We start from the raw sequence: 22,298 nt of genomic DNA, 5'->3' as shown, positions 1-22,298 counted from the left end.
TTGACTACTGCATGAAAAGAAAAATTCTGTTCAGAAGCTTTCATGTTTTCTAGTTTTTTACTTTGAAAAAGAAGAACCTTTTTTTCAATATGTTGACACAACAGTTGACACATATAGAATGTGTTCTAATCGTAATAATGATCTTGTAATTTTTTTATAATGTAAATATGGATCTTCGTTTTGGAGTTGACTGTGCATGATCATTGAAAAACACCTAATAAAGTAGATAATGGTACCTGTAGAACTGCTGTCAGATGCTGTCAGTAGACCTCATATAAAACGTGACAACAATATGCTAATTTGAAACATGCTATTAATTTAAATGTAGCCAAAAACCAAATATTTCTAACAGCAGCCACGTTTGTATGGAAAATGAAGTCATGAACGTTCCACAGACCTCCACTGGAGGGCAGCATTGCACCATGCAGATTCCCTTCCAGACACTCTTATTGGTCTTTTTTCAGGTTTTTATTTGATTTATATATATATATATATATATATATATATATATATATATATATATATATATATGTGTATGTGTGTGTTCTCTACCCAAGGCTCCCTCCATGGATGTGAAGAATATGTGGGTGTCAGAGATCCGTAAAGTTCTTACAGGCCAGCTAGAAGCATGCAGAGGTACGTCCACAACAATCTGTAAATAAGAACAGTTCACTCTGAACGTTTCTGCGTCTCTGTCTTGCTTTGTTTATTGCAAATGCTTTACACAGCTTTATAATCATCATTTTATTTTTTTAGATTGCTGACAGGTTCAACATTCCTCCAAATGATTTTATTTTCATGTGAATTTTTTTTAATGTTTCCATTTACATAAACTGGTCTACACTGACCAGTGGCTCTGAGTACTGCGGCTGATTTGAGTTGGTGTGTTTATTATGTCAGCATTGCTAACTATTAACACTGCCACACTCTGTCATAGTGAACATGCATTAGGGCTTTGCCAAAATAGCTTCACAAATATTAAATTAGAACTCCTCAGATAATATGTGTTTGTCAGAATGGGGCAACAAAATGTTATATTTTAAACATGCAAAATATTATTTAGAACATGCATTTATTATGGAACATAGAAAATTAAATTCTACTCCACTTAAAATACTTCTGACATTCACTGTATATATTTGTCATGGAGCAAGCTCTACCTAACGTTGGAAGCTATTTTTTAGTAAACACTGTCATGAGAAACAGTGTATATGCAAGACAAACACACGCTGGTTGTGGATTTCTGCAGCGTGTCATAGGGCATGTATTAGGTGACATCACTGACACCAAATAGCATCTCATGCATATTGTCCCTGATGATCAGAGCTGAATTAATTATGAACCAGAAAAATATAGTAGCTGCATTGAAAGAACCAATTGGCAGGCTTACCTTATAGCTGATGTTTTCTGCTTTCAGTCCAAAACTAATTAATGTTCTCATTATTTCACACCACATATGCCAGTTTGCATCTGCAGGTAGAGTTGCACTACTTAGTGGGATTTAACCTGGAATTTTTCAACTAGGGCGTGTAAAAACAGAAGAGCACTGTTGATGTTTAAACAGTGGACACATGTTGCCGTGTGTGTGTGTGTGTGTGTTGGGGAGGTGTAATAATATAAAGTGACAAACTCACCTTAGGACCGAGGGAGGCCCCCAGAGGAAATAGTCCATGGTACACACTCAGACCAGTTTATTTGTAAATAACTCAGCCACCAGAGAGCAGAATTGATGACATCATAGCTGTTACATGCAGAAACAGGATTTAGCAGTGATTTAAGACAGTCAATGAAGGTTCACCAGACAGTGAGGACGTATTAGACAGCGTTACCAACACTTGATAGATTTTAATGGACGTGACACTGGCTACATTTACAATGTAGGTTAAAGTGGGGCAAATCTGAACCTTTTTATCCATATCTGATTTTTGTTTCAATCTGAACTGCATAAATCAGACTTGGGTCTTTTTCATATGTGGTCCATGATCAGATAAATCTACAGCAGCCTGAGTGTAGGAGTCATGTAGCATTACGTCTGACTTTTATTTCATTGTGACATACTCACAATTTTCCTTTGGAGGAGATGGAAAACTCCACCATCAAATGTAAACAATAGAGGAAACAAGCAAATCCCTTTACTATTTGTGCTGAGGGTACGGAAAAGCCCTGGTCAGCCTGCAAAATAACAAAGAAAACAATAAAATAAAATGTTTCAGCTAAAAGTTTCACTTACATTTTTTATAGCAAATATTAAATAACCAAAAGAACTAACCACCATATATCAACCTAAATTTTTCTTTATTCACAGAAGATGGTTAGAAAAACAAAAACTACGATGTCCTGAAAAACGCTTCTTTCTATTTGTTTTTGTGAAGTTCTCCAATGACAGGTCAGCCACAATAAGTTATGTCATTATATTATTCTACTCAGTGGTCCAGGCTGACATGAAAGGCACATTCTCTGCACACTTTGCCTGACTGACAACTCGCCTGTGTGTGTGTGTGTGTGTGTGTGCACACTGGAGTGTGTGTCGCTGTTCGTGTGTGTGAGCAGACTGTCTAAAAGCACAGCAGCCCTGTCATGAAGCCTGCAGAGCGGAGCCAGCAGGAGACTCAGAAGCCCCAGTGCAGTGAGCATGTGTGTGATTAACACCTCTGACTCAGTGTGTGAGGAAACATGGAGAGAAAAGGATAAAATTGGTTTGGGGGAGAAAAAGAGGGGGCAGATTGAAAGTGATGGGGAGAGAAGAAAGGAGAATTATGGATCAATGTGTGGAGAGGGAAAAAGAAATGGACAGCCACACAGAGAATGCAAAGAGATTTCCAGGGTGGAGGAGGAGAGGCAGCACAGAGGGCATGGCTTCAAGGGACAAATATAAAAGCATAGAGTTGTGAGAAGAAACAACAGAGCGCTGAAGGTTGTCCCTCCGATTTTCATGGAGAGAAAGGAGAAAAAATTTATTTAAATTACAATTTCCTCTGTTTTCAAATTTTACATTTTTTAAAAATTGAATACAATGACTGTTTTACCTATCATTATAATTACAGTTATTTACAATTATGCCAATTTCCAGCAAATGTGATCCCAAGACCGTTTACAACACAAACAGATCCAGTTAATATACAGAAATATGTAATCAAACTAATCCAGTCATTGAGAGATTAGCTTTTACATGCATTCCAGTTATAAAACAATACAGTCAAATACAGTTCATAATGCCAATAAGTAGTAGATAGTTTATAATTTGAAGAAACTCTGTTACAATGTTACCAGCAATATCTCATCCTGAGCATGCATGTGGCAACAGTGGGAAGCAATGGCTTTGACTTTAAACAGCAAGAAACCCTTAGCAGAACCTGGCTGTTTGAGTGGTCACCTGCTGCAGCCTGTGTTTGAGAAGACTGATCAGATACAAAAAACATAGAACGATTAGAGTACTTTCTATGTTAAAGAAAAAGTACACAAAGTTAATGGCAACGGTAGCTCCTCCATTGGCTTTGTTCTGGATGGAGACAAGGTTAGACAGAGAAAGGGCGCGCCAGGGATCTGAACATGGGCAGCATGGCCATTGCAGACAATCCATAAAATGAGAGTAGTAGGAAAAATAGAGTGAGGAAGACTGTCAGTAAATGATGATGATCATTTACTGACAGTCTTTCGGACACTTATTCATCCTTGTGGTTTTTTAAATAACTGCATCAAAGATCATAAATGAATATTTCCAGCTGTCACCATCAGAACTGAGCACCAAAACTTGCTGATTTAAAAACTGGCCTGTTATTATTTTCAAGTAACATTTACTCACATTACAGAATTCTAATGAAAAAAAAAGAATTAGATGTATCAAAATTGGGTTAGTTTAAGCACCTGGGATCAACCATCCAAAGCAACAGGCTGTGGAAAGGAGAGGAGAAGAAGAGCCTGCATGTAAGATAGTTGATGGAATTTTCTTTCATCTTGTGTGTTTCTTTCTTAATTTAACTCCGACATGGAAACAAGATCAGTGTGTCCATGCCTTTAATTGATTACTGCACTGACAGTAAACAGGCCGATCAGAATTTTAGGTTGAAATCTGTCGTGTGACAGCCGCTGGCATAAATAATGACATCCATGTGTCTGCAGAACACTTTTTAGAAACCCACCCAACCCAACTGATCTTCTACAGAGGTGTTTTCCAGCCTCATGCAGCTTCTGTTAACTCTTTCTAAACTTCTGTTTCTATCTAGAGTTACATTTCTGAGGGTTTCAGCCTCACGGGGAATGAAATTGTAAATGAGATATTACTTATTCAGTGTTCCAGTTGCACCAGCGTGCTTTGATTAAAGTAAAAACCAGAGAATAGATGGCGCTGACAAATAAGGGCAATAATATAAAGGCGGTATGGAATTACCTGTATTGTTATATTACATATTGTAAATTCAACTCCCAGCTTAATAGTCTAATAATTCATGTTTCGAATAGCAAAGTAATGTAGATTTGGCTGAATTAACTGAGACAAGCTGTAAACATGTAGGAAGGAATGAGCATGCGTTGCACAATAAATCTCCCCTCATGCTCATTATGACGACTCGTTTCAAACGGCTGTAGCTCTGCTCTGCTGCGGTTCTTAGTCCCCACTGTCTGCACACTCCTCCGAATAATCAGCCTTTATGAATAAAACATTGCATCGTCCGTGATGGCAAATACATTCTTTTTGCTGAGTACAATGTTTGGAGCATGTTGAATGGTTCCTTGCACAGTCTGCATTTCTGTGACAAGTTCATTGGTTGCTCGGAATGAGAGGTATTAAGCCAGATCACTCAGAGCCTGGGATTTTCATGCGAGCGATGCATTTGGCTAAGGCCTAAGGTTTATTTTATAGTGTTCATCTCAGGAGAATTCTTCTCACAGAATGGTGTCCTGTAGCAAGCCAAGATTGTTGCTTGTATTTATGAAGGCTCCTGTTTAAATGTTTGACATCTAAGGCTGTGTCTCCAGTGACTTTGGCATCATAGAGGCTTTATAGACCCTTTGCTGGACTGCTCAGAGGCCTGTCAAAGCTGTGTAGTATAGCAGCATAGAAATAACTCATTTACAATACAGAGAGCACAGTTGGGAGCTGTAGAAGGTGGCATCACCATTGCTTCTGAATGAAACCTTAAAGAGTAAATCCTACAGTTATGATTAAAAAAAAGTTAATCCCTTAAATTCTGATGCTGTTTCTTTCCTATAAATCTTTAAAAAAAATTATCTGTGCAGAGCAAAGATCTGAGTAGTTCCAACAACACTATACATACAGAATACATTATCTAATGTGAGTGAATAAAATGAAAAATAACTGTAACTCTAAAGTCTCTCAGAGGCAGTGTTTGCATCGCAGGACAGTAAGAGAAATAATACAAAAGCTTTCAGCTTATCTGCCTTTTTCAGGGTGAAAGTAAAGAACTGAGATATAACTACAATGAAAGCTTTGAAAGGTGAAAAATAAGAAAATCTCATGCATTTTTTTATGGACACTGCCACACTGAAAAATAGCAGAAGAAATGAGCTTCTGCAAGAAGGCCCACCATTAATCTTTGTACTATTATTTTCCATCTTCAACAAAAATAATTGCGTCTTTGTGTCTGACATTAGCTAGTTGAAAAATTGATACCAAGTGATCCATACAAAAAGTTTTGAATTTATGTTAACCCTAATGGAAATGATTACTGAGCTCCATGAATATGAACAACAGCACTCAACCCAACCTAAATCTCACTAAAAAAAGGTTTCTGTGACATGCATCACTACTATTTAAGGGGGAAAAATTGCTGCTGAAGTCTTAAAACCGCTCAATACCCAGGGAAGTAACACTCCCACCCCCAGGTTTTCTTGCTGAACAACAAAAAAGATCAAATAAAATCTATTCTTTAATTAAAAAGTGTTCTTTTAATTTTTTGAGCAGTGTATATTTGGAATACATTGAAAATAATTTGAGTATAAAATCAAGTCAGTTAAACTTCTTGAATATTGATCTGGTCAGTTAAGTAGTAGAGGGGGTGTTAATCAGTGCCAGATGTTCTGGTGTTAATCAAATGAACAACAGGTTCAACAACAGAACTAAAGGGACAACAATGAGATGGTTCTGCAGGTGGAGGACATACACACTGAGTACCATCTTAAGTTGCTGTAATGACATTTCAGCCAATTGGACCACGTGTAGCTTCAGTTTTTTGGTTATAAATTCTTGGTGACTTTGGATGAAGACCCTTGGTTGATCATTTTTATTTTTATCAAATGATGTGGCATCCTGTTCATTGCATATCAGTATGGATATCCAGCACAATTTTCTTTCTAATTCAAATCTGGTGTGTTTTCAAAGCATAACATTTTTTGGCCTGTGTACTGAAACAAAATTATTATTATTAAAAGTAAATGCACTGAAACAAAGTCTCCAGCTGGTTTTGACTCTCAGTCAAAATGCTCCACAGTCTTTGAATAATCTAACATCCTGCAGGTGAGATTCCTATGAAAAATGACATAAATAAATGTACGCTTACAAATGTTGGCTAACCTCTTTATATACATTATTGCAACTTTTCACACTTTAAGACATTTCTGGCTTATTGCTAAGTCTTGCTTAGATCATTAACAGCTGAGACAGCAGATTACAACGTTTAATTTTTGATTTGGTTTTTAGTTTCTCTGTAGAACACACACAAAAAGACAACGTAATGAAAATTCAAACTGATGTGTCTCTTGGGTTTACAGAGGCCAGCCAGAACAATAACTTTGGAGTCCCCATGAGGTAAGTGGCAACATTACAAATATAACCATAAATAATAGCCTTAATAATAATAAATCTTTAAAGCAATCTGATCATTATTTTTTTTGTAAGTAAACAAGACCAATGAAATGTTTATGCTTTAGAAATATTTTGTAAAATTAAAGCTTGTTTATGTCAGAATAAGCATAATCGTAGGACGTGCCCCAGAACCAGGTTCAGGCTAGTTCTAGAACTGCTGCATAAAGGCTAGGTTCAAATTTTTAAAGTGAGATTCTGTTTTGTTGGTAATTGTGCGCTTACCTATCGTGGACCAATGTTATATCACAGTGAGCTTGTTGTAAAAGTAAATACAACAACATTACAAATAAATTCTTTGCTGTACCAATCCTTCTCATAACCTGATTTGGCAAATCATCTCATCTCACCACTGTGAGACCTTGAAAACACAGTAACACACCCTCTCTGATGCTGCTGCACTGCTGATGCAAAGTCCAAAGGTTTTCTCCATTTATGGTGGAGTTAGAATGAGCTGAAAAGTCACAGGTGATCCAGCCAGCAGGCCCAGTTAACATCAACTCCACATAAGGACATTGACATTGTTTGGCTGGACAAGCAGCACCATATTTAACAGTATCTTGTAAAAATATAGTCTGTTAATAGCAATGTTGTATCCCACTAACATAAAGTTATATTAAAAACAGTTTTGTTTTTCACACCTACAGGTAGCCACATCAGGGCCTCATCAGTTTAAACAAGCTTACTTATTGCAGGTATTGTGCTCTGTTTTGACTGGTAGACCTGTCTCTCTGTCCCAACAGGAATGTCCGTAAGATGGCATTGCGACAGTCAGATTCATCAAGTCCAGAGTCAGGATTCAGGAGAGCAAATCCTAGTCCGAACATGAGGCTGAAAAAAGGTCAGTGATCCCATAAATATAGATTCTTACCAGGGTTAGACTTAAAGTTATAAAATTCTTTCTCTTTGGATATAAGAACAGATTAGTTAGGGCATGGCAGTAGTGCAGGGTAAAAAATGCCACGCATGTTTGGAAGCCTAGATCACAGCTCTGAGTCCTGGCCTGTTGACCTTTGCTGCATGTCTTCCCCTCTCTCTCCACCCCTGTTCTGTCAGCTCACTGTGTGTGTGTGTATATGTCTGTCTGTTCTGTCTGTCTGTCGACTTATTTCTATTGAAGGTAGAACCACCTACAATAAATGCTGAAGGATTTATTGATCAGAATCAGCTTTATTGACCCCAAACAAGGAATCTGACTTTGAACAATGTGAGCACTTTAAACCAAACATTTACTGGTTACTGTAACCAGTTTAAGATCACGTTTGTATTGGTTTTTGCCAATTAACAGGTAATGGTCAGTTACATTTAACATTTGTGAGTCAACAAATCATCCCTAACTGCTCTGCTTATGAGTCATGGCCATATATATATATATACACACAGTATATAAAGGTTTGGACACACCTTCTTATTCAAAGGGTTTTCTTTATTTTCATGACTATGAAAATTGTAGCTTCACACTGAAGGCATCAAAACTATGAATTAACACATGTGGAATTATATACTGAACAAAAAAGTGTGAAACAACTGAAAATATGTCTTATATTCTAGGATCTTCAAAGTAGCCACCTTTTGCTTTGATTACTGCTCCACACACTCTTGGCATTCTGTTGATGAGCTTCAAGAGGTAGTCACCTGAAATGTTTTTCACTTCACAGGTGTGCCCTGTCAGATTTAATAAGTGGGATTTCAAGCCTTATAAATGGGGTTGGGACCATCAGTTGTGTTGTGCAGGAGGTGGATACAGTATACGGCTGATAGTCCTACTGAATAGACTGTTATAATTTGTATTATGGCAAGAAAAAAGCAGCTAAGTAAAGAAAAACGAGTGGCCATCACTACTTTAAGAAATGAAGGTCAGTCAGTCCGAACAATTGGGAAAACTTTGAAAGTGTCCTCAAGTGCAGTCGCAAAAACCATCAAGCGCTACAAAGAAACTGCCTCACATGAGGACCACCCCAGGAAAGGAAGACCAAGAGTCACCTCTGCTGCGGACGATAAGTTCATCCAAGTCACCAGCCTCAGAAATCGTAGGTTAACAGCAGCTCAGATTAGAGAACAGGTCAATGCCACACAGAGTTCTAGCAGCAAACACATCTCTAGAACAACTGTTAAGAGGAGACTGTGTGAATCAGGCCTTCATGGTAACATAGCTGCTAGGAAACCTCTGCTGAGGATATGCAACAAGCAGAAGAGACTTGTTTGGGCTAAAGAACACAAGGAATGGACATTAGACCAGTGGAAACATGTGCTTTGGTCTGATGAGTCCAAATTTGAGATCTTTGGTTCCAACTATCGTGTCTTTGTGCGGTGCAGAAAAGGTGAACGGATGGACTCTACATGCCTGGTTCCCACCGTGAAGCATGGAGGAGGAGGTGTGATGGTGTGGGGGTGCTTTGCTGGTGACACTGTTGGGGATTTATTCAAAATTGAAGGCATACTGAACCAGCATGGCTACCACAGCATCTTGCAGTGGCATGCTATTCCATCCGGTTTTCATTTAGTTGGACCATCATTTATTTTCAACAGGACAATGACCCCAAACACACCTCCAGGATGTGTAAGGGCTATTTGACCAAGAAGGAGAGTGATGGGGTGCTGCGCCAGATGACCTGGCCTCCACAGTCACCAGACCTGAACCCAATCGAGATGGTTTGGGGTCAGCTGGACCGCAGAGTGGGGGTCAGCTGGACCGCAGAGTGAAGGCAAAAGGGCCAACAAGTGCTAAGCATCTCTGGGAACTCCTTCAAGACTGTTGGAAAAACATTTCAGGTGACTACCTCTTGAAGCTCATCAACAGAATGCCAAGAATGTGCGTTGCAGTAATCAAAGCAAAAGGTGGCTACTTTGAAGAACCTAGAATATAAGACATGTTTTCAGTTGTTTCACACTTTTTTGTTCAGTATATAATTCCACATGAGTTAATTCATAGTTTTGATGCCTTCAGTGTGAAGCTACAATATTCATAGTCAGGAAAATAAAGAAAACTCTTTGAATGAGAAGGTGTGTCCAAACTTTTGGTCTGTACTGTATATATTTCACTTTAGACTTCCTATGTGAACCAACTACTGTGACAAAATTATTTACACCTTTATCTGTCTTCTTGCATCCATTCTCACCACCTCCTCAGTTCCCTTTTTCTCTGGTTGTTTCTGTTTCATTGTGTTCTTTTTGTAGTTGTTTTTGTTCTTTTTCTTCTGATTCAGTCTTTAGCCCTTTTTAGCTCTTCACTCACACACACACACATACACACACACACACACACACACACACACACACACACACACACACACACACACACACACACACACACACACACACACACAGCAGTGAACTGGTCTACTGGACTCTCCCATACTGCTGATTCACATTGACCAAAGAGAGCCTGTAAACACACAGATAAACAGCTCAGTGACAACCCGCTAGGCACATTAACCTCGCTCAGCCGTTCCACTTCTATGCAGACTAAACAGTGAGGCGTAGTAAAGGGTGCAGTGGCCCTTCCAGTTGTGTAAAATCAAATCATGTTGAATTTTTTACAACTGCGCTCCAACTTGCTGAAGAAAAAATCCTGGAAATATGGAGTAATGGTGCCTGACATGTGTGTGAAAGCTAATGAATCCTGATGTTGATGCAGTAGTGGGCATCAACACCCCCCCACCCCCCCACCCCCACCCCCAAGAGAGTGATTTGCCTAAGCACAGATGAAGGGTAGTAGGAGGTGCCCCATAGAATGTATATGGGGTGAAATCCTTGGACATTTGATCAGTCAAACCCAGAACTGTCTCACTGCATTTTTCTGCTTCTATCTTGTATCTGGCTCAATAAATGCCCTTGCTTGCCTCCTGGCTCCATTTTGTCCACTAATATATTTTAAGAATAGTTTTTTATTATGTTTCAGTCTAAATTGTTCCTGAAAGCCAAAACAACGGACCTAAAAAAAAAAAAAATAAATAAAAAGTTGCTTTTATATTCCATGTCAAACTTTAGAGCCAAATAGAACTTAGTAGGCATGTTTACACAGACAAAGGTATTCAGAATAACGGGCAGATCGGAATAAAAATGCATCGTTTAAACGCGCTAATCAGTATATTCTAATCTACTTCAAGCTCAATCAGACATAAATTGTATTCCGAACAAGAGGGGTGGTTTATGCCAATCTACAATCTGCGTTCATGTAAACACTTGCTGTGATCGTCACATTATGATTGGAGCAAACTGACCGGAATGCACGTGTGCCCTGTATCAACGTGACGCATTTCCAGCTATAGTGGCAAAACTTGGGAGGGATGTTAATTACCTGCTGCTCTCCCATGATCAGAGAAAACATCTAAGGAGATTGTAGAAACTACCAAATTTGGGTTGAGAACTGTCCAACGCATTTTTAAAAACTGGAAGGACAGTGGGGACCCATCGTCTTCGAGGAAGAAATGTGGCCGGAAAAAAATCATGAATCATCGTAATCGGCGATCACTTAAACGTTTGGTGAAATCAAATCGAAGAAAAACAACAGTAAAACTCCGAGCTATGTTTAATAGTGAAAGTAAGAGCATTTCCACACGCACAATGCGAAGGGAACTCAAGGGAGTGGGACTGAACAGCTGTGTAGCCTTAAGAAAACCACTCATCAGTGAGGCTAACCGGGAAACAAAGGGTTCAATTTGCTATGGAGCATAAAGATTGGACTCTGAAACAATGGAAGAAGGTCATATGGTGATGAGTCCAGAGTTACCCTGTTCCAGAGTGATGGGCGCAAGAGAGGCAGGTGAAGTGATGCACCCATCATGCCTAGTGCCTACTGTACAAGCCTGTGGGGGCAGTGCTATAATCTGGGGTTGCTGCAGTTGGTCAGGTCTGGGTTCAGCAACAGTATGTGTCCAAAGAATGAGGTCAGCTGACTACTTGAATATACTGAATGACCAGGTTAGTCCATCAGTGGATTTTTTCTTCCCTGATGGCACGGGCGTATTTCAAGATGACAATGCCAGGATTGATCGGGGTTTAATTGTGAAAGAGTGGTTCAGGGAGCATGATACATCATTCTCACACATGGATTGGCCACCACGCAGTCCAGACCTTAACCTCATTGAGAATTTTTGGGATGTGCTGGAGAAGGCTTTGCTCAGCGGTCAGACTCTACCATCATCAATGCAAAATCATGGTGAAAAATGTAGGCAACACTGGCTGGAAATAAATCATGTGACATTGCAGAAGCTTATCAATATAATGCCACAGCAAATGCGTGCTGTAATCAAAGCTAAAGGTGGTCCAACAAAATATTAGAGCGTGTGACCTTCCTTTTTGGTGGCAACTTTATTTTGGCCAGACAGTGTAACACCTCAACCACTCTCAGAACCTGGAACAGGTCCATTCTGGGCGGTCAGAACCAACACACTTCTGTGTTTGTTGTTTTTTTCAGGCACAGGTGGAAGTACAACTTCTTCTGCTGCGGTTGTTTGAGGGAAATCTGTCACCTCTGTGCATCTCAAAGTGCTCCTGTTTTAAAATGAGTGTGGCACATATAAATGTATGCCATGATTGGATTGGATTATTTAGGGCCCAAAAAACTGTGGATTTTTAGGCTATTTTTTTATTTCTTTTTTTACAGAATCCAAACATTTAAATCTGATCAAGAAATGTTGCAGGTGTAAACATTGCTACTGCCACATGCTGGAGTCCAGTTTGCCAAAGAGGTGTATCAGGCGTATGTTCAAAGGCTGTTTCCACCACAAGAACATTTTCCAAGTCCCAGTTTAGTTTTCTGAGCCCATCATTAACGAATCCTTCAGAGATCTGCGGGATGTGTGTGGTTTATTCCCCTTTGGAACATAGCTCACAACGTTGAACTTTTAAATATTTTTGAATGTTACAAACTTTGAGTTTGTAGGGATTCAAAAACAATTTTAGAGCATAAACACTGTGAAAAGATCATACATTTATGGCTAGAAAATGTAAGTGTCACATATATCTGCTCAGAAGTAAAAGAACACAGAAGTCTGTGTTGGCAAAATCCCTTAATTAGAATTGGTTACCGTTAGAATTTCCATGGATTTGTAGTGACTCTGTATAAGTTGTAAAGAGCAGTCACTGTGACAAAATTGTCAGTTATACTTTTATGGCTGAGCATCTGTTCTACTCTTTGCTGCATAGCTAGAGCTCAGTGGACACTAATGGGGTGGGAGGAGTTACCGCTCAGTGTCTGCTGACATAACATCCCTGTTCCAGAGAGGAAATGCTCACCAAAAAGGCCAGGGTAAATAAAAATTCCATGGAAATAAATTCCAGGAAAACTTTTTGGATGTTATAGTCAAGATGCACTATTTGCACCATACACCGAAAAAATGAATACATAGTCAGTTATGATTTTGGGTTGTTTTGTTTTTGCATTTTTGTCATTAAAGTGTTCATACCATGCATGTGTAATGTTTCTAAAATCAGCCTTTTCTCACAACCAAACGCCAACCTTGGTACTAGAATCTGTACCTGTAATTGGTACTATGTGTGCTTTTGCAGTAAAAACAGGAATTACTGATTCTTAGCAAACACTCACAGTTTTAACAAGTTTATCACCCATTATTGCCAACCCCAAACCCCAAGGTTCAGTGAGCTGAAAACTAAGAGCGTTATGACCTTAAGGATCATGCACTGCTGAGGTCTTGTATCAAAACTTTGTAAGAAAAAGTCTATCAATCATTTTACTTGAGAAAAAAAACATTTACACTCTGCTGATCGTGGAATTTCCCTGCTTTACTAACCTCTTCTCTGCCTTGCCATGCCACTCAGTTGATACTTCAGGCCACTCAGCTGTTAATGCTCGGAAGCATTTCACCTTGCAGGGACTTTCCAATAGGCGGTCTCTTCCAACAGGTAACACTTTATTATTATCATGAACACATGCATCTCTGTCTGCACCATCCTCTTCATTGTGGCCCCCTATCTTTACATCCTGCTGCTGTAAACATAATCTCTATCACATTAAGGTCTTGACCAAAGCAATATGAACATCTGTCTTGTTCATATTGTTTTAACGTAGTTGTTTATGTCTTTATACACACCCTGAATATAGGCAATAACTTTGAAATACTATGAAAAGTACTTATTTTGCTATTTGGTTTAATCGAGCCTTTCACTTCAATGCTGAAGACAAGATTTCAGAGAAAGAAAAGGCTCCCATGTCGCCTTTCTGCTCGAATAACTCAGTACATACACAATTTGATCACCACATAAACTAGCCTGCCACCGGGTTTCAGAAGTCAAAATATATGAGTGCCAAAGCTCTCACATATCATGTATTTCTTACATATGTGCCACTGGTACAAAAACAACACAACAACAAATTAATATTGCAGCAGGGTACAATTGGCATGTATTATAAATTGGGTGCTGGACCAAATTGCAGACAGGAACATGGAAGCAAAATGGTAAGATGAAGGATTTAATAATATAAAAATGAAAAACGTACTGCACGGCCCTTGGAGAACAGAACATGGAGCATGGATGGGGAAGAATGCAGCATCACAGGAAACAACAGACATTAAAATGGGGGAAAAATTATCACAAGCCCCTTTTCCACTGGCTCGTTTTAGGCGGCGTGGCTCTGCTCCACTGGGTTTCGCTCTACTCAGTGTGGTACCAGTTGTGTTTCCACTGACATGCCGACTGCTGTAGTTATGGCGGCTGAAGCCCCGCCTCCAGCCGTCAGTGTAGTGTTGTGCTGTGCTGCTATTAATGTTACTCTTTGACATTGTCACATTAAAGTAATATGCATGAAACAATCAAAAATAATTAAATAAATGGTAAATAAAACAATAAACTAAATACTAATGATGTTTGTATATGCAAGGATGTCTTATATATGTTTTTACATGTACAGGGGTTGGACAATGAAACTGAAACACCTGGTTTTAGACCACAATAATTTATTAGCATGGTGTAGGGCCTCCTTTTGCGGCCAATACAGCGTCAATTCGTCTTGGGAATGACATATACAAGTCCTGCACAGTGGTCAGAGGGATTTTAAGCCATTCTTCTTGCAGGATAGTGGCCAGGTCACTACGTGATACTGGTGGAGGAAAACGTTTCCTGACTCGCTCCTCCAAAACACCCCAAAGTGGCTCAATAATATTTAGATCTGGTGACTGTGCAGGCCATGGGAGATGTTCAACTTCACTTTTATGTTCATCAAACCAATCTTTCACCAGTCTTGCTGTGTGTATTGGTGCATTGTCATCCTGATACACGGCACTGCCTTCAGGATACAATGTTTGAACCATTGGATGCACATGGTTCTCAAGAACAGTTCGGTAGTCCTTGGCAGTGACGCACGCGCCCATCTAGCACAAGTATTGGGCCAAGGGAATGCCGTGATATGGCAGCTCAAACCATCTCTGATCCACCCCCATGCTTCACTCTGGGCATGCAACAGTCTGGGTGGTACGCTTCTTTGGGGCTTCTCCACACCGTAACTCTCTCGGATGTGGGGAAAACAGTAAAGGTGGACTCATCAGAGAACAATACATGTTTCACATTGTCCACAGCCCAAGATTTACGCTCCTTGCACCATTGAAACCAACGTTTGGCATTGGCATGAGTGACCAAAGGTTTGGCTATAGCAGCCCAGCCGTGTATATTGACCATGTGGAGCTCGCAACGGACAGTTCTGGTGGAAACAGGAGAGTTGAGGTGCACATTTAATTCTGCCGTGATTTGGGCAGCAGTGGTTTTATGTTTTTTGGATACAATCCAGGTTAGCACCCGAACATCCCTTTCAGACAGCTTCCTGCGTCCACAGTTAATCCTGTTGGATGTGGTTCATCCTTCTTGGTGGTATGCTGACATTACCATGGATACCGTGGCTCTTGATACATCACAAAGACTTGCTGTCTTGGTCACAGATGTGCCAGCAAGACGTGCACCAACAATTTGTCCTCTTTTGAACTCTGGTATGTCACCCATAATGTTGTGTGCATTTCAATATTTTGCGCAAAACTGTGCTCTTACCCGGCTAACTGAACCTTCACACTCTGCTCATACTGATGCAATGTGCAATCAATGAAGAATGGCTACCTGGCTGGTCCAATTTAGCCATGAAACCTCCCACACTAAAATGACAGGTGTTTCAGTTTCATTGTCCAACCCCTGTATAAAATAATCCACTAGGATAATTATCTGGACCACAGCCAAGCCAGAATTTCTAAAATAAGGCTCAGGGGTTCTGATGTGAGGGGGGTGTGGCAGGAGAGGCAGAGGGGAGAGACGCTGCTGTCTGGCCTGGTTCTGCTCGAAAGTTTGCCTGATGGAGTTACAATTTTGGGCTTTATGAGAGTTTTTGTTTCAGCCATGGCAATAACAAGGACAAGGACTTTAAAACACAAAACTGCGGACTTATGACTGCGGTGAAGTTAGTTTTAGGTTGGATATTGGATATTAGTGCTCTGCGGATTCAGCAGAGACTTCCTCCCGTTTGATCTGAAGAAGGTAGTCTGATTATGGACAGCTGTTCTCTGGCTGCTCCCTCCTCCTGCAGACAGTGGGTCACTTAAGAACCCGTCAATAAATGTCCGAACCAAGCACGCTGATTCAGGGTGGTATTTTTTGTGTGTTTTGGGGGAAATGTTTGTGTATCTGAACAGCTGATTTAATGTGTGATCGGCTGGTTTAGGATGTTATTAAATACAGCGCCCCCTACCTGCCTGTAATACAGAAAGCTGATGTGTCCTTTTTCTTTTCCTTTAGCCATCAGGCATGATTTATAATTTGCAAATAGTCAAATTATATTTCGATTTGACCTGCTCCAGCAAATATGGTCCTTAACATTACCGTAGTCACTTTTGAGTTTCATTAACTTTTCCCTGCACTACCTCAGCTAAAACCTCCTCATTTCTTGTGGTCCCATGGCCAATCAGTGAACGGCAGTCTGAACAGTAGCCTGTTCATGTGTAGACCCGACTCAGCCCCAGTTGTACCTGCTCAGGACCAGGGAAGAAAAAACTAGGTACTGCATGGAAAAAACAGTAATGGAAACGCTCGCAAAACGGGCCAAGTGGAATCGAGTAGGGCCAAATCGAGCTGGTGGAAAAGGGGCCTTATTAACAAGAAGAGTGACAAGATATAATACCTTCATGATAATGGGAGGATCCACCAGAGAACAATGAGAACTAGAGAGCTTATATGCAGAAGGAGGTGTGGAGAATGACATAGGATGCTGGTGTGTAAATCAGGAGAGGCAGCTGAGGTAGAAGGTAAGACTGAGGGTGGGAGACTAATTAACACAGAGAAGCTGAACAGAAATACAATGAAACACAAAATCAAGAGGAAAAGACAATTACCAAAATAGTCGAATAAACTAAAGTACACAGAATAGAGCACAGGAATAAACTAAGAGCACAAAGTAATACCTAATATTGCAACACCAGAAATAATAATAAACACAGAGAAATGTGTGAAAAAAAAAACTGTGTGCCTAGCAGAGTGGATGCTGTTTTGGAGGCAAAGGGTGGTCACACCAAATATTGATTTGATTTAGATTTCTCTTTTGTTCATTCACTGCATTTTGTTGGTTGATGAAAATAATTTAATAAAAACACTTCCATTTTTGAAAGCATTCTTTGTTTACAGCATTTTACTGCGCTATGCAGATGCTTTACCTGTGTGGATATGTGAAACTGAAAGAGAAATTTAGTCATCCCTTACTTCCTGATTAATTTGGTTAACAATTACTTAACCACTCGGGGGCCCTCATGTATCGCTAAAATTTCAGTCAGAAAAGGCTGACATGCAGCGGTCATTCTAATTTTCAGTGGACCCATGCAAAACTAAGAACCCTTCCACACAGGATGGGGACCACGATGCAGTATCCACAACCTATACAACTCATTAGAGCCTAGGAATTTGGAAAACCTCTTTTAGCATGAGGGCAGTCATAGCACTGCTACAATCTTAGTACTCACTAAATAGGTTTCTGTCAACTATTTTTCATGTCTGACACACTCTCCTGCATTCTCACCACATCCCCCTTATTCTGTGATATACAACTAAGTCCATGCATGGCCTGACGGCCCCACACTAGCACATCTCTCTAGGGCTCTATCAAGAAACACATCAGTGGCACCAAGCTGAGGCTTGCAAATCACATCTTTCCTCATGCATAATAAAACACTATGAGCCCACTATGAAAGCTTTTGCTAGTTCAAAACAACTGGGGAACTCTCACACTCATCACATGCATTGGGGAGCATTTACAATGCCACTCATAGTTTCATCCAATTATTCACTGGTCATGATTTGTTCTTTGCAGTCCACTGGAAATGTATCTTCTTCTGGCTATGTTGGGTTCGACATGGGTCTTTCTGGATAAAAATCTAATGTCTTTATCTGATTTTGCTCAGTTTACACTCAAATATCGACTTACAATATTCTGTCTTTATGCTTTCAGCTGAACGTGGTTATTGCATTAAAAACTTCATTTTGACAGTGTACTTGTTAGGATTACATTGCTTTTATTTAAATACATCATTTATAATAAACAAGAAAAATGCCAAACAGACAAAAGTTGAACAGGATAATCTGCCAACCTGCTGATGTGTGCAAAATAAGTGTGTGTGTGTGTGTATGTATACATGTATGTGTGTATATCTGTATGTGTGTATGTGTGTGTGTGTGTGTGTGTGTGTGTATATATATATATATATATATATATATATATATATATATATATATATATATATATCCAAAGTAGATAACTGAACTTAAAAGAGCAGAATCCAGTCAAGGTCACTGAAACAAGATATCAAGCAATTCAAGACATGTTGCGGTCCAAACAATACAATACAGATGAAGAATGAAATTGGAATTTAAAAGAGCAAAACCCAGACCCATATGCCCTTTTTTAATACAGTATCTGGGTACAAAGACAGTAGACTGTATTTGACCTTTGGATCCAAGATACATCAAAGAATGCACTTTTTTACTTGACCAGCAAGGTCGGGATATTCAGATGCTGACTCACATGTCTCCCCTTGTGCTGGCATGGGTAAAAGGTTATGATGCTCCTGCACAGAGTTTTATTCAATGATGTCATGGGGATTTTATGACATTTTAGTATAATGACATGACATCATAGTACCTTCCTGGGAGTTGTCCTGAAAATAGGTTAATGCAATGAATTCTGGGTGTCTGAGTTTTTACCAGTCTTTTAGGTTTTTGTAGTTCAGTGGTTGTTCCATTCCATGGCTGGCCCAACACCTGATATACATATGCTGCAAGAGGGAGAAGCTGAGGGGAATAATTTGCTGGAAACTGAATTGAATGAGCTGCAATCTGAAGTTGTGATTCTAGACAGACTTTGGTCACACAGCTCATCCAAGATCTCCCAGACAGTATCTGAAATCCAGGCCTCTTTGTAATGGCCAGAGCAGGGACTCAAACTGAAAAGCTTTCAAGATGAGAAACTAGGTGTTTAGAAGTAGGGGTTTTACCATAAGCTCATAGAAGCTGTGCTGTCCAGGTAGCGTTACAAAGTGATGGTTGTGTTTCCTAACAAAATAATAAACTTGCGAATATCTGAAGAAATGGGTAGAGGGTAGACCAAATTTTGACTGAGTTCTATGAAGGAAACGAAGTGATTACTAATATAGAGGTTAATGATTAAGGACTTGGGCATGGGGGAGTAAAAACAGCATCCATTGTGCAAGGTTTAAATGACGTGTTCTGGAAAATGGAAGCATATACAGAAAAATCAGGGATACTCAATACAGTCATTATCTAAGAATCCTGAGTGAATCATGTAGGACAAATTTATCTTTCAGAAGTGTTGGAAACAGAACCTGTTAGGGATGAAGCCAGTTTGACCAGAATTGATCAATGGATTGGTTTAGTTGATTGGACACTACCGTTGCAACTATCCTTTGGTTGCTGTCCAACAGGCTTAAAGGCCGATATGACGCGACATTGGAACAATCACTGGCTATTTTTCAGGAGAAGGCAAATATAGGCATCGTACACACTGTTGTGAAATATTTTCTTTTACAGAAACGTTTACCATCCAAATGACAAGCAGGGCAATAACATCTAAATGCATTTTATAGAATTCTATTCCAAACCCATGTGAACCACAAGCTTTACTACAAGTGAATGACCATATTGTGGGTTTTTTTCCGTCTAGTAAAATCCGGGTCCAAGTCTCATTTGGCAGATTCAATCAGAAAAGGAATGTGTAATTTGTTACGAAAGTTCGGAAACAGTGGCACTAGACTTGGGGAAGTAAATATCATTGTAATAGATAAAAGGTGTCACTGAGGTGGTTTTTGGAGAAGTGGTTTTACAGAAGTAACAAAAATAAAATGCAACATAGACAGAATGAGTAAGAAATTAAACCTAAAGGAATGAACCAAAGCATCACTTGGAAAACATAATCATGTAGAGAGAAAAAAACCCAAAGCAACACTCAAACACCTTCAAATCGTGACAGAATTTGTCACTTAGAAGTCTAGGTTCAGTTAGAAGCTGACCAGTTGGGAAGAAATTCTGTGCTTTGCTCTATACACTTGTGTGCCTTTTTAGTTGCCGAGAGAGCAATCTATCTGGCTTATCTCAGAGTTTAATGATTGTCTGGTTAAGTTTGCAAATGTAACAATCAAACTCTTCCCCAAGCATGTCATTGTATTTGTATTTTGTCTTCAAGATTTAGCCCTTTTGATTAAAGAATGATATAAAATATTACCACACAGAATCACTTTAAACAACACCCACAAAACTGAATCAGCTACTTCACCATTAGCATTAAAAAGTAGAAACTGAAATCTTGGCCATAATATAATCATGAGTGGCTTTGTCTGAATTGAGAGGGGGTTAAATTTCCAATTAAAGACAGAAGATAGAGGTTAAAGTGGGTTTGAATTGAGAGAGTTTTGTGATCTGAAAATAAGTTACTGTGATGTATGGAGTCATCTGTGCGTGAGATTAGTTCTGAGTCAATTAAAAGTGATCAATTCTGGTAAAGCTACCATGTATGGGAGAAAAGAGGGAGTGATTTCTCTCGATATGGTGCTGCAGCCTCCAGTTGCAGGAATTTAGCTGGGGAGGCTGTGGCTAATATCGGGGGTGCCCAGTAAACATTATTTTTATTTAATATAAATACGTAAATAAACATTTATGTGGCCTCAAATGAAATAACCTTGTTGTTTGTTAATACAAAATAAAGAAAAATGACTTAAACAGTGACATGTTGCATCAGTCACCAGAAAATGTTGAGTAATTATGTTCAGGTTAGCATAACCTTTAGCTCATGAGCTGCAGAAATCTCAGCACCTGTACATCAACTGCTCCTGAAGAGATGTGGAAATGTTTTTGAAAAAATACTGAACATTTGAAACATTTCCGTTCTTCTTTTTTTTTTTTGCACAAACCTTAAATGCCATCCATTGGTGAAGTGTCTGAGTGCTGTGTCCAAATTCAGGGACTGCATCCATTGAAGGACTGGTCTACGTAGGCCGGGTGACCGCAAAAACCACGAAGGCCGTAAGTGATCAACTGTGAATGTGAACGGTCTAGGCTTCACCAGCTGTTCCTGTCCTTACCTCAGCGTAACTTCTGTCGCCTAGCAACCATGACAGTGTGAAGCACAGAGCTTTGGGTTCGAAGGTTAAGCCCACTGTCTCCACTGTATAACTGCACATGGTTTTTATTTACCCTTTTATATATTCCTGATGGCATATAAGCTAGTTTCCTTCAAAATATTTAAATTTTATTATCTTTTAATTTAGTCTCACTCAATAATCAGCTTTTTAAATGTTTAAAATAACTTTCATAGATATAAAAAAAAAATACTGAATAAAGTATATTGATGACAAATACCGCTTAATTTATTGGTAAAATTTTCACAACTTTAACCCACTCATTGGTGAAAACCAGAGGGAGCATGAAAACGACGGTGCCCTCCTCCACCACCCGGTCAGGTGACAGCTGGTGAGGCAAGCCGGCTGTTAGCCGGCTGTCAGGGAGTGGACATCTCTGAACACGTTGAGCGCTTGCAATTACGCACTATCTTGGTAAATCAAGCAGATATTTCAGCTTTACACAGCTACATTCTTGCGTAAAAACGTTGTAAAATTTTCGTTCTCAGAAAACGTAATATATCCAACTTTATTCATGTCTTCTCTCTCTCCTTTGCCATTACTACTTCCGTTTGAACAAACCACTATGACCCGCAATGAATCATGGAAAAGGGTGGTACGTCCACAAAGGATACACCGGACACATCCTTCAAATCTGGGGAAAAGGACGCATTTGCCGGCCGCATTTAAATTTGGACAGCCTTCATCGCCTCACCATGACGTAATCGGCCTAAAATTTGTCATTCGAAGGATGCAGCCCCCTAACCCTAAGCCCACTTTGGCATACTACCATGTCAAAGTGTCTTCTTTACGGCCTCCAAAGTCCCATTTAATAGCCTACAGCACCCTCTGCTGGTTGTCTTGGGTAA

The 22,298-nt window shown here is 39.6% G+C and overlaps 1 protein-coding gene and 1 long non-coding RNA gene across 8 annotated transcripts in view; one reads left to right on the top strand and one right to left on the bottom strand.

Annotated features, from left to right (window-relative positions):
• Positions 1-22,298, top strand: part of mcf2l2 (MCF.2 cell line derived transforming sequence-like 2) — a 176,052-nt gene that overhangs the window by 113,242 nt on the left and 40,512 nt on the right. For 4 of the 7 annotated variants that reach the window (XM_047374347.1, XM_047374348.1, XM_047374351.1 and 1 more), the window contains 4 exons: positions 558-636; positions 6,727-6,763; positions 7,561-7,658; positions 13,601-13,684. In XM_047374347.1, the coding sequence (XP_047230303.1) occupies positions 558-636; positions 6,727-6,763; positions 7,561-7,658; positions 13,601-13,684 (298 nt within the window). The remainder of the gene's footprint in view (positions 1-557; positions 637-6,726; positions 6,764-7,560; positions 7,659-13,600; positions 13,685-22,298) is intronic. The other 3 variants (XM_047374354.1, XM_047374353.1, XM_047374350.1) reach the window with 1 other exon arrangement.
• Positions 531-21,354, bottom strand: LOC124873602. Its single transcript, XR_007039584.1, has 4 exons — positions 21,223-21,354; positions 2,063-2,172; positions 1,635-1,741; positions 531-652 (listed from the first exon to the last, which is right to left on the bottom strand). It is a non-coding gene; the product is annotated as an uncharacterized LOC124873602 (long non-coding RNA).

The sequence above is a fragment of the Girardinichthys multiradiatus genome, chromosome 9 (genome assembly GCF_021462225.1).
Source record: "Girardinichthys multiradiatus isolate DD_20200921_A chromosome 9, DD_fGirMul_XY1, whole genome shotgun sequence".
NCBI lineage: Eukaryota > Metazoa > Chordata > Actinopteri > Cyprinodontiformes > Goodeidae > Girardinichthys > Girardinichthys multiradiatus.
The sequence above is the reverse complement of the archived record's forward strand: the minus strand, read 5'-3'. Positions and strand labels throughout refer to the sequence as shown.